At 51.1% G+C, this 11882-nt stretch overlaps 2 protein-coding genes across 4 annotated transcripts; one reads left to right on the top strand and one right to left on the bottom strand.

The window, feature by feature from the left end:
- Positions 1 to 225: 225 nt before the first annotated feature.
- FBXO45 (F-box protein 45) lies at positions 226 to 5943 on the bottom strand. The gene is made up of 3 exons (XM_055723302.1): positions 5555 to 5943; positions 4775 to 5131; positions 226 to 2767 (listed from the first exon to the last, which is right to left on the bottom strand). Exons 1-3 carry the CDS (start codon positions 5810 to 5812, stop codon positions 2582 to 2584), a joined length of 801 nt encoding a protein of 266 aa, XP_055579277.1. The 5' UTR covers positions 5813 to 5943; the 3' UTR covers positions 226 to 2581.
- Positions 5944 to 5991: 48 nt separating this feature from the next.
- WDR53 (WD repeat domain 53) lies at positions 5992 to 11658 on the top strand. 3 transcript variants are annotated; one of them, XM_055723299.1, is made up of 3 exons: positions 5992 to 6040; positions 6995 to 7486; positions 10357 to 11658. In XM_055723299.1, the coding sequence occupies exons 2-3, from the start codon at positions 7010 to 7012 to the stop codon at positions 10936 to 10938; spliced, it is 1059 nt and encodes a 352-aa protein (XP_055579274.1). In that variant the 5' UTR covers positions 5992 to 6040; positions 6995 to 7009; the 3' UTR covers positions 10939 to 11658. The 3 variants fall into 3 exon arrangements, with proteins under 3 accessions (XP_055579274.1, XP_055579275.1, XP_005437192.1); XM_005437135.4 differs by lacking the exon at positions 5992 to 6040 and adding an exon at positions 6082 to 6861; XM_055723300.1 differs by lacking the exon at positions 6995 to 7486 and having other exon boundaries at positions 6002 to 6040.
- The last annotated feature ends 224 nt before the right edge of the window (positions 11659 to 11882 follow it).

Here is an 11882-nt window from a genome sequence, read left to right as displayed (position 1 = left end):
GGGCGGCAGGGCAGGAGCGAGCACACCACGTTTTCAAGTCCTCGTTAACCACTCATCAGATCAGATTCTCTCTGCTCAAGCAGTCACACAGCACATCGCCATCCCAACACCTCCACCTTCTCTGCACTGAACCGCTCCTCCTTTTCGCCTAGCACCACAGCAGGTGGTGATCCCAACAGTCACACCAGCCGGCTGGTCATTACAACAATCCACACCACTACATCCTTCGGAATTATAGCAGAGTTTATTTTAATATTTTGTACAGCCAGCATTGGTCTCCAGGAATAAGTTATAATCATACACAAGTGAGTCCCCCCCAAACCCACCCTTAAGGAATGTTCAACTTTCAGCATTTCTAATTTAAAGAAATTATTTATAGGGTAAGAAGCAGTCTGAAGAATGGAAACCAATCTCAATTCGTGGATAAAACTCCTCAGAAGTTCTCAGGGTTTACTTGCATCTAATTGGATTCATGAACAAGCGCAGAGGTCGTGCCTTTCAGGACTGCATTGAGCACACATTCATCTCGGGGACAATTTTATTTTCTGAAGTTGGACAGGGTTTTGCTTCTTTTTTTCCCCGCCTCACACCCCCAGTTCTGCTATGCAGACACATACTGTACAGGTTAGTACAATCAATGCTTGTAACAGATTTCTCCAAAAGTTACTCGCGTGCCCGTCCCACATAATTTATTCAGTTCTCAACACCACTTAAAACATCTTCATTTCTCACCACGTATTTTGTTTCTTTAACCCAGCCAAGAGCAACGGACCCCGATACTGCCTTTAAGCAATAAACAACACACAAAACAAATAAATACTTTTAAATCCTTTTAAATGGTAATGACATACATACTCTGTTCCAGTGCAGAACTTGGTTACCTGCGAGGCTAGAAGCACTCCAAGACAGCTCAGCAGCAGCAGACGAGGAGCCTCCCTCACCTGCTCGCACCGCTCCCCTCCCATGACCCGCGTAATGCCAGGAGGAATTCCTCTTGCCGGTGTCTGATATTAAGCAATTCACATTCTCTAGCGCAAATAAAGCAAAAAGGGGTTGTATAAACATTTCCTTCTCCCTCTCTGAAAAGCATGGCCAACTCTGAAACAGTTCAGACAGCTCTGGGAAACACCAGCCAAGGAGAAACGAGAGACAAGAGCCGCAGGGCTGGCAGGTGTCAATGCCCCGGTAAAAGCAGCCCTTCTGGGGGTCCCCACCGAGCTCTCAGCCTCAGGGGGAAAGGGTTTCCCCAGAACGCGGCTCCCCGGTACACCCCGCAGCCCCCGGCCGCCCCAGCCCATACGCCAGCACACCCGCACGCCGGGGGCTCTGCGCGTGGTCTTCAGAAAACCGGTGCAAGCGAAAAGCCGGCACGTCGAACCTGATCCAGAATTGCCACCGAAGGGCTCGTGAGAGTTTTACTCCTCCTGACTGACAACAGGCAGGTGAATACCGGGGGACGGGGGGATTTTATTTAATGAAAGAAAGGTTCAGTCAAGTCTTAAAAGCCTCACAAAAGCCACCTAAGCCAAAAGCAAGGTCTGGATTCAGAAACTTGAATGCTCCTTCCTCATTACTGTGAAACATTTTGCAATAGTAATTAGGAAGTATAGGGATGCTTTTGAAAGTCAGGACTTTTGATGTTGAAAGGAAGATGAGCTGACCACTGTGTTGCGGTTTCCCTTCCTAAAGGGAACCGCAGATTTTGGCGAAAGGAAACTCACGGGGAAAACGTTCTGCGTTTCCTACAGAGAAAAAAACCTGTTGCTAAAGCAATGGAAACTTCCACAGAAAATGACCCGATGTAGCACCGTACTCCGCAAGAGCATCCCAAAATGCTTCACAATACAACAGAAGTACACTTACATGAATGTCATATACCTGTCCGAGGTATATTTTCTGATGCCACGCAGTGGGGTGGGGTGGGTTTTTTCCCCCGTTAAGAAATTATGTCCCAGTTAGAATAAAGCAAACCCTTTCTTTTAACTGTTCTTTTCAACGTGTTCTATATATACAACCCTTAAAATACACTTAAAAATAGCTGCACACATTTTGTGTCATTATACTAGAGAAGGACAGTCCAGACGGACCATGCTTCTCAGTATGTTAAAAACTGTAAATAAAACCCAACCAGACTCGCTCTCCTCCGGTACCCACATTGGCCCAAAGGAGGGAAGGGAAGGAACAAGCAGTTTTAAAATGGGAGTCTTTCACAAAACACGCTACTTACAAATCTCAGGTTAACTTCCTCAAGCAGTTTTGTTATCAAATCCTTTCTTAAATATTTGAGGTCACATACTGCCATCTTAGCAATGAAATCTGTTGCAACATGCATGTGTCAGCTTCCCACTCAACCAACTGCAACCCTGAGGATTTTTCTGGCCTGGTAGAAAGAGGAAATGTCACACAATTCCCGAAGTATGGCTGGTCCTCTGTTCCAAAACGCCACGTGATTCCCTCGATGGTTCCTGGACACACACCCACACTTTTTCATTTTTCCTCTAATACACGTTTCCCTCTAACCAACATGCAGATTTCTCCTCCCAATCATCCACATCTCGATGTCCCAACGGAACGATCCACGTCATCCATCCAAAGGTTTTCCCAGGTAGACCAAAGTCACTTCTGTGTTACCGTACACAGCAGACACTGCCGGATACAGGCAAACTTTTGGCAGTCCTCTGAAGGCAACTCCCAAGAACTCGTAGCCCCTCTCAAACGCTAACGTTTTGTCTTCCATGTCCAGGATAACTCGGATCCTTTCACCTATCTGTAAACAGAGACAGAAGGGGGAAATCAAATTTAAAAAAATAAAAATGCACAGACAGAGTCAGCATATTCAAATGAGACACAAAAATCAAGCATCGCCAATGTTTAACGCAGCAGGTAATTTTAAAGCAAGGCTTTCTTGTTTCTCATGATTTCGTTACTTTTATGACAGGAATTACTCAATTTTGCTCAAATGCACGAGGATCCCCAGTACCTCTGCTGCCTGTTTCCAGCGGGCAGCCTGTAACTAACCACCTACGTGATAATAAACATCACCCTTCCCATATGAACCTTGCAAGGGCACCGAGAGTGACCATACTGCATGCCACGTGCTTCAGAATACTGTAGAGTTTTGAAGACTTTGTAATGGCCTCCAAGTACCTGGACTCAGTATTTAGCTGTTGCTATCGCTGAGCAGTAGCTCTATGAAGAGCAGACAACTAACTTGTTTTAGAAAGCTCCCACACACAAAATATACCGGTATAGGCTACTGTGCAGGTGCTGTCGCTGACAGAGGTATTCCCTCACCAATGCAGAGGGAAATTCCAGTGCAAAGCTTCAGCAAAAAAAGTGAAAAACCTAACATATTTTTATATATATATATATATATATATACACACACACACGAGTGAAACTAACACTGAACACGGCAAGAGTCTCAGATCAAAGCCTGCACGGTGCTCCCTGCATTTCTCCAGTACACATTATTTTAGACATAAATAGAAGTCCCAGCCACCAGCAGCAAGCACAGCAGGATGCCGCACAAACTTCTGATCCTTCACCAGCCAGCCCCAACGCCGAGGATTCCTTTTTTGCTCTAACAGACGCTAACACACATGTGCGTTTCCTTTAAGTGTGCTTTCTATGAGCAGATCACTGTACATGTCTTAATAAACATAAAATACTCCAAAGGATCACCCATTTGAGCTCTCACCAATTCTTACAGAGAAAGCAGCGACTGCATTCACCCTTGAGTCCCCGCGTGAGCTGGGGGCTCTCAGCTTCAAGACCTTTCCTCACCCTGCTGCTGCAGACAGGCCTAGGCAAGGGCAGCAGAAAGCAACCACAAAGGGTTGAGGCTGGAATGTGCAGATCCAGTTTGCAGGCGAGGGAATGTGCAAATGGAAAGAGATCTAAATCTTTTTAATTACACTAGTTTTAGCGATTATCCCCAAAACCTGCAGGAATAACCTTCAGACAGAATTGAGTGCTTAGCAGTGAAATTTTACGTGAAAGGCAGGAATATCATATCCAAGTTACTACACAGATCTTCACCCACAACTGAAACATAAGCCAATGCTCATACAAAGCCACAGCATTACCAGATGGAAATTATACTGCATACTGCTTAAGCTGTAACGCCAGGGACTCCAGCAGTCAGGATGGAGTTGTGCGAGCAGCCAGAAGAACAAAGATAAACTCTTCTATAGGGACAAAAAGGTGGAACTGGCACTTGCTCTTTAATAACCTGAAATTATCTGAACATCCCAGCCCAGCCAAGGGCTGTCACCTACGGGAACGCAGCCAGCAGGCAAACGAGCAGCACTCAGCAGCTGCAGGTTTGTGCAGGAAGACTCTTACCTAACCCTAACCTCAGCTCACACAGCAAAGGGGCAAAATCCCACCGAGGTTCACCCTGCTGCGGGGCGAGTCACTACTTCAGGAGGCTGCAGCAGCCCTTCCAGCTTTTATTTCAAAAAGCAACACGGTGTCCAAGAGGCAACCACAGCACACGCTCCGCGCTCGGGAGTTGAGGGAAGCGTGGAAACGAGCGAGGGCCAGGTGCGTTCAGCACCGCACCGGCGCAGCCCGACGAAGCAGCAAACAAAGGGGCAAAGGGCTCGCAAGGCAGAGCCACCCGCCTTCCGCAGGGAGGGCTCGCGACACCCCTGAGTGGGCACTCAGGGCCAAGGCAGCAGCCGGCCAGGACAGACGAGGGAAGAGGCTCATGACAAACAGCTGCCGTCAGACATGGTGGAGCTTCCAGCCCACGCCAAGCCCCGCTCACCTGGTATTTGGGTGCGTTATTGCACTGGGGGAAGCTGCCGTTCACCTCGCCGTTATGCAGCAAGTTATTGTCCACCAGGTTCCAGCCCCAACTCTGGTCATCGCTCCCCAGCAGGGCCACGTAGCCCTGGCACTGCATGGCCGCCCGCTTCGTGGCGATGCCAATGACGGCCACGGTGCCCAGCGGGCCCTCCCACCACACCTCCCAGGCATGGCGGCCCTCGCTGAAGCCGATCTTGGTCCGAGCCCCGTCCGTGCTCTGGGCAATGGGGTTGCGGTGCAGCGTGAAGCCGTTCTTCTTGATGTAGACGTTCCGCGAGCAGTCGTTGGTGCTGAAGGCGTGGTGGAAGGCACGGACCTAAGGGGGAGATGGGGGGCAGGGAGGGGCAGAGGAGATAAAATCCTGCCGTGTTTTGCTGCCCCTCCCCGGGGGGGGGGGGGGGAGGGGGGAAGGATGCTCAGGGGCTGTCGCGGGGGGGGGGGGGAAGGATGCTCAGGGGCTGTCGCGGGGGGAGGATGCTCAGGGGCTGTCGGGGGGGGGACAGGGGGAGGATGCTCAGGGGCTGTCGCGGGGGGGACGGGGGGAGGATGCTCAGGGGCTGTCGCGGGGGGGGGGGGGGAAGGATGCTCAGGGGCTGTCGCGGGGGGAGGATGCTCAGGGGCTGTCGGGGGGGGGGGGACGGGGGGAGGATGCTCAGGGGCTGTCGCGGGGGGGGGATGCTCAGGGGCTGTCGGGGGGTGGTGGGGGGCTCCGCCGCGGGGCTGGGGGTGCCGGGCTCACCTTGCCCTTGTAGGTGGGCACGTTGCAGAGGATGTCGGTGCGCAGGGCCTCCTCGGCCAGGCAGCGGGCCGCCAGGCTGCGCCACACCTCGCTGTTCTCGTCGCCGTGCAGCACGCGGTGCCACAGCTTGCAGACCAGCGCGCAGCTCCGCAGCTCCCGCAGCTCCAGGTAGGAGAACACCAGCTCCAGCACCCGCCCCGGCAGCCGCCAGCCCGGGCCCCCCGCCGCCGCCGCCCCGCCGCCGGGGCCCGCCGCCATCGCCTCGCACCCCCCCCCCCCCCGAACGCCCGGCGGGCCGGGCCGGGCCGCGCTGTGTCCCCCGCCTCGACGGCGACAGCGGCGGCGGCGGGCGCGGGCCCCGAGGCCCTCACGGCGCGGGGGCGGCCGGCGCCGCCATCACCGCCGCCGGCAGCCCGCCCCTGGCCACGGCGCAGGCGCGGGGCGGGACGCGGGACGCGGCGCAGGAGCGGGCGGCGCAGCGCGGAGGTGAGGCTGCCCCGGGCCGGGCTGCGCCCCCGCGGCGGGCGGGCGGGGGCCGGCGGCGCTGCGTGAGCGGCAGGACCCTCGTGGGCGGCGGGCGGCCGGGCTGTGCCGGGCACAGGCGCGGTGCAGCGCAGGGTCGGGTCGGTAAAGGCCGGGCCCCGACCCAGGGGGGCTGCGCTGCCTGTAAGCAGCGGGGCTCAGGCGGCGGGGCCGGGCGCTGCAGCCGGGACAGCCCCCGCGGCGTCCCCGGCCCCCCCGCTCTGCCCCCCGCTGAACCGGCCCCGGAGCGCTCGGGGGTCGCGCCAGGGAAGGGGCCGGGGCGGGATCGGTGGCCGCGCCTGCGGCCCGGGCGGTGCCGGTGGCCCGGGCGGTGCCGGTGCCGAGGGACCCGCTTCCCCTCGGGAGCACGGAGCCGCCTGCGCCGTGGGTTAAAACTTAGTCACGCCAATGCCTGCCCCTAACCCGCCGCCAAGGCAGCGCCCTCCGGCTCCGCCAGTTCCTCCCGCTCCCCCGGGCCAGGCGGGCTCGGGCTGCCCCGGCCTCGCAGCCGGGCCGGGCAAGTGTCCGTGTGCTCCCGCCCGGTGGGGCTGCCGGCTCCGAGACCGGCCCGGTTCGCCGTCCCCCCCGCCCCTTCCCGTGCCCCGTTCTGCCGGCCGTGCTGTGCCCTTACGCGCTGGGGAAGCGGCTCTGCCCCTCGCAGCCATCGGAGCCGCCGTCCTCCACGTGCCGCGCAGCCACGCGTGCCAGCGCCACTGTCCCGCACCGTTGTAGCTGATGTTGACGCTGTTTGAGCCAAAGTTTCATTTGGGGACTGATCTGCAGAGGTGCCTGTTTTAATTAGCCGTTAGAGTTTCAAGTGGTTTGAGTTACAGTCAGCGGGTTGATCCCGTTGCTTTGATAAGCTTTCCGCTGTAAGGAGACCATCAGGAGCGCCATTCAGGTTTTTGTTTGTTTCAGAGGTGTCCCTGAAACATGGCAGCCAAATGGACGGGTGGACATTCGACCTCTGTATTGTGCTTGAATGTAAACACGGAAGGCCTGGTGGCTTCAGGTGCGGAGAGAGGCGAGCTCGCGCTCTGGGACGGGAGAGGTGCCCTGGTGGGACAGCTCCAGCTCCCGAAGGCAGACGACGTGACCTCCGTGGTGTTCTCTCCCCGCCATCCCGCCAGGCTGTACACCTCCCACGGAGAAACTGTCAGTTTGCTGGATGCCCGATCCCTCAAGGAGCCCGTTGAAGGCTTCCATGTGAATGAGGAGGAGATCAACTGCCTCTCAGTGAATGAGACCGACAGTTTCTTGGCTGCGGCAGATGACTCGGGGGCAATAAAGGTTATGGACCTGGAAAACAAGAAAGTCAGCCGGTCCTTGAGACACTTAAACATCTGCTCCTCTGTTGCCTTTCGACCTCAGCGGCCTCAAAGCCTAGTTTCCTGTGGACTGGACATGCAGGTGATTTGCATACAAGTAGATGGTTATTAGAGAAGTGAAATGGTAACTACCCACCTGTGTAGTGAGGCGCCAGCAGACTTTCACCAAGAGCAAGAGTGTACAGCCTTGTCGCTGGAAAGCTCCTTAACTGTTCCAAAGTAGTTTTGGTGGACAAGCTCAGTGTTGAGGCTGTTTGTGCCAGATTCTGCTCAGCAGTTCCTCTCCCCGTTTTTCTCTTCCCTCCATATCCATTTACAGTCTAAAAGTGAGGGGGGGGGGGGCAGGAATCAGAATATGGTGCAGAGCATGCTCATGCCATGTTAGCTCCCCGTTGGACTGAGCAAAACCAGCAGCTGTCCCTGGTGATCAGTTACGGCTGCAGACCAAATACAGATGGTAGTTAGAAAAAGGCAAAATGCTTGAAGTGGACAGGATGCTAGGAGGAACTCTTCGCTGCAGGTAGATAAATATCTTTCCAAGTGGCATGTATCACTCTAAGGACAAGTCATTTTTATAATTTATACTTTGTTCTGATTAACCTCTTGGAAGCATTAAATATTCCTTGCCTTTTATGCTTCTCTGTCCTTGCGAAGAGGAAACTTTGTCCTTTTCACACCTCTTGTGGAAGCATTCTGAGAAAGACCGTGCTAGGAGTTAACGGAGCCTTTTGAGTTATGTTGCCAGAGTTGGCCACCCAGAACAGATGTTTTTCAGTAATTTCTTCCAGTGGTTGAGATCTGACCATGTTCCTGATTTAGCCCGAGATTAAAACTATCACTTCTGCATAGGTTTCAATGGTTCTAGCACTATTACAGCAACACTGAGCAGTTTCACCCCGTGTTACTGAAACTGAAGTGCATCTAACACCCGTTGGAACGAATACATGCCGATACTTAGTGTAAGTGGTATTTTTCCATATGAAAGGCATAGATTGTATAAATTCAGTAAGTTTATCCAAATAGGGGCTGATTGATGGAAGTATGCCAGGTTTAGACTTTGCCAAATATTCAGAAATTTTCCAGGTTTTTTTTCCTTAGGTTGACTAGAAGATGGATGTAGGATTCTAACTGAAGTACTGTGAGAAACTTCAGAGGTACCAAAGTATCAGTCTGAGAGGAGTAAACGCCCAGCATCTTAGACAGCTGGCTTAATTCGGGTCTCTAAAATACAGATTCACAAGCCTATGGCTGGAAACTTTTTATCAGAATTCTAAGCGTTTGTATACCACTGCTGTGCAAGTGAACTGGTCATTTTTTGTGACTTTTCAGTTTTAGTACGGTTTACTGTAGCTCAGCAAGTTGTTTTTTAGGTGAAAGTCAATGTCCCCAGATGGTAGGAATTCGTTAGTGGGGTTTTGTAAAATGAAAAAAGTGGTTTTGTGCATTGAGGCTGGCTTTAAGATACATCATTTCATAAAGAGACGCTGAGCTGCAGTACTCTGAAATGCTGTGCAGCAGCCTGTCTTTGGACTTGTTTACAAGCTCTATGAGCATCAGAACATGTTCTGTGCTCGCATGTCAAACCCTCAGTGAAGCTGTAGCTGATGGGAACTGAGATTTAGGTTGCCAGGTTTTCTTCAGAAGTTCCATGAAAGCAGGGAAAACGCTATGAGGACAGAAAATACTTAGGCTGCAGAAAACTTGTTAGCACTTGATGAGTTCATAAAGCTGTTGCAGTTGTCTGTGCCGAAAATGGGAGTGTTTGCCTTAAGCGTTAGGACCCAGCCTCTCTGATTTACTTTGCCCTGCACACACTGTTGTCATGGGAAGTCTTCCCTTGCATCGGTAGCAAAGGAGTTCTAATGTAGCAGCAACAGTGGTCACTAAAACAGCGAAATTGCAGGAAACGACATAGTTTGGAAGTCTTTGTGTGATCTGGATTCCAGAAATGCAGACCCAGTGCAGTGTGACAGTTCTTTTGGGGCACAAATTTAAAGACTCCTGTACTTTCTACTGGAGATCACTAGTGGAGGAATATTTTTATTAACAACAAATTAAAGCTTTGATTAAAAAAAGCAAACAACACACCAGTCCTGCATTAGACTGACTCGTGCTTTCATATCCGTTGGCCTTGAAAATGCTCATTATCCATTCAGGTCCTACAAAAGTATCGACGGAATTATTTTTAACTGGTGTGGTATAAACCTATGGTACTTGAATTGCTGTACGAGAGATGCAGGGTGCATTTGAAGGCACGGTTATTGCTTCATGAGGAGCTTGGAGGTGGGGTGGCATTTTAAAAGCAAACCTAAAAGCACAGCCTCCCCCCCATCTCGTCAGGAAAAGCGTGCCCTGCCTCGATATGGTGGAAGCACAAACTGGATCTACTCATTGGATAGAAAAAAAAACCCCAAACATCTGTCTGTTTAAAAATGAGGGCCTGAACTGCTCTTTGCCTTTTGCTGTTCCATTTTTCACGCACATTCATGGGAGTGATTATTTTAGGACAAGTACGTAGCAGAGAGAGAACCAAAATTCAGAATGCTAATGTTCTCTATTTACTGCTAGCGTTTCCGTGTCCTTCCTTTTAAATAATTTAATATATTTTAAATAATTTAAATAATGATGGGCACTATGTCATGATTACTACTGCCGAGATGAATGTGAAAGCATTCAGAACAGTTTGTTCATCCGTTTTGTGGTCTGAAGGTGCGAGTCACTGACTCTGTGCTGAGTAGGGCGGTATGAGGGTGTGGGAGGCACGCCGTAAAGGTTTGCTGTATTTATCAGGTAAAGTTTAACCACTCCTCGCAGCACATCTTGCATATCTTGCACTCATGCGTAGCCTTTCCTCTGCTGGAGCCAGAAGTGCGATTGTTTATTTTTACTGTTAGCAAAAGATCTGATTTTACGTAAAACAGACAAATTACCGATTTATACTTTTCTTTCAAGGTTATGCTGTGGAACCTGCAGAAAGCTCGCCCCTTGTGGACCACAAACCTGCAGGAGTGTGAAAGTGAGGAAGACAGTCCACAGTCAGCGGGCCAGTTCTTTAACCCGCCGCTTGCACATTCCCTGTCTGTCGCACCGTGCGGCAACATCTTTGGCTGCGGAGCTCAAGACGGTAAAGTCAGAATATTCAGAGTCACTGGTGCCAAGTTTGAACGTGAGCTGGAGTTTCTAGGTCACAGCTTAGGAGTATCGCAGGTCCTTTTTATGCCAGAAGCGTACTGGTTGTTGACTGGAGGCAATGACGGGAAAGTCTTGCTCTGGGATGTCAGCAGTGACATTGGAAAGCAGGAGCAAAGTCCAGCAAAATCTCTGCAGAGAAGGAAGGCCCAAGCACCTGCATCCACCAGAAAAGACAGAAAGCTCAACAAAGTGGCTTCAAACGCTAGAGTGTTACCAAAGCTAACCATTGAGCACGGAGAGAAGGTGAACTGGATCTCGTGCGCGTGGCTCAAAGGCTCCAAGAGAGTATTAGTTGCTGATCAGAGTAGTTCTGTATCTGTGTATCCACTGCCAGAAGCTTAGCTGCTGAGACGTTTAAAGAAATTTGTGGGGCATAAACCACTTCTTGGAGTGTTTGAAATGACTCCAGTTGCATCCACTGACGGTGAATTGAACAGTGAAACCTGCTGCATTCTTTGGAAGGGGATTTGCTGTGTACTCACGCAAGGACTCGCAATGTAACTGGCCTCATGTTAAGGCTTTCAGCGGCTGTTTGTATTCACTGCAGCCATGTCTTGCAGGGTTGGCAGTTTGCTTCTTGAATTTAAGTGAAACTGGTTTCAATATATTTAGGGGTAATACTAGTTCATGACTAAGCTGACATAATTGAGGTTGGAGGAAGAAAATCACGCTGACAGGGACACCCGCAATGCTAAATGAGAATGCTGAGCAATAACAGAGATGTCTTTGGCTGAACTCCTTGCATTTTTAACTATAGCAGTGCTTTACATTACTCTCCCCGTTAAACTGTGTCACAGTTAGCTTAAATTGGCCATAGTGGAAATATATTTTTCATTAGTTTGTCAGCAGCTGCATATAAGACTAGAGAAGCATCAGTTAATGAGTAATCAAATTAGTTTAACTGTCATTGCCAATTGGATTTTTTCACACTGTGGTAAACAAAGGAGCAGGGGAAAAGTTAACATCTGTTTAATGGGTCAGCTGTCTTGTGCATTTAGTTGTTTATCCCAGGGGAAAAATAACTATTACATTTGTCTTAATAAATGCTTTCTCTCTCACTGCTCCCATGTTCCTATACTCATGCTAATCTTGCCAAACTTACACAAAATTGTGTCAAAAAGTACGCTGCATACCCCATCACAGGGGGACTACAAAGGGCCAAAGGCACAGCCCCTCCTTGCCCCGATATTTCCACTGTCTTCCCAAAGCTTTAGAAACATAACGAGCAGAACTTGGTTTCCTGGAAACATCTCTGAATTTGCAGGTTGAAGGTGGGGAGAACGTAA

The sequence above is a fragment of the Falco cherrug genome, chromosome 11 (assembly GCF_023634085.1).
Source record: "Falco cherrug isolate bFalChe1 chromosome 11, bFalChe1.pri, whole genome shotgun sequence".
Classification (NCBI taxonomy): Eukaryota; Metazoa; Chordata; class Aves; order Falconiformes; family Falconidae; genus Falco; species Falco cherrug.
This window is presented reverse-complemented; position numbering and strand designations above follow the sequence as displayed.

Coding starts and splice junctions, on each gene's coding strand:
- WDR53 (XM_055723299.1), top strand. CDS start 7,010: ATGGCAGCCAAATGGACGGGTGGACATTCGACCTCTGTATTGTGCTTG. Junction 7,487..10,356: donor CCTGTGGACTGGACATGCAG/GTGATTTGCATA, acceptor TTTTCTTTCAAG/GTTATGCTGTGGAACCTGCA.
- FBXO45 (XM_055723302.1), bottom strand. CDS start 5,812: ATGGCGGCGGGCCCCGGCGGCGGGGCGGCGGCGGCGGGGGGCCCGGGC. Junction 5,132..5,554: donor TGCCCACCTACAAGGGCAAG/GTGAGCCCGGCA, acceptor TCTCCCCCTTAG/GTCCGTGCCTTCCACCACGC. Junction 2,768..4,774: donor ATAACGCACCCAAATACCAG/GTGAGCGGGGCT, acceptor CTCTGTTTACAG/ATAGGTGAAAGGATCCGAGT.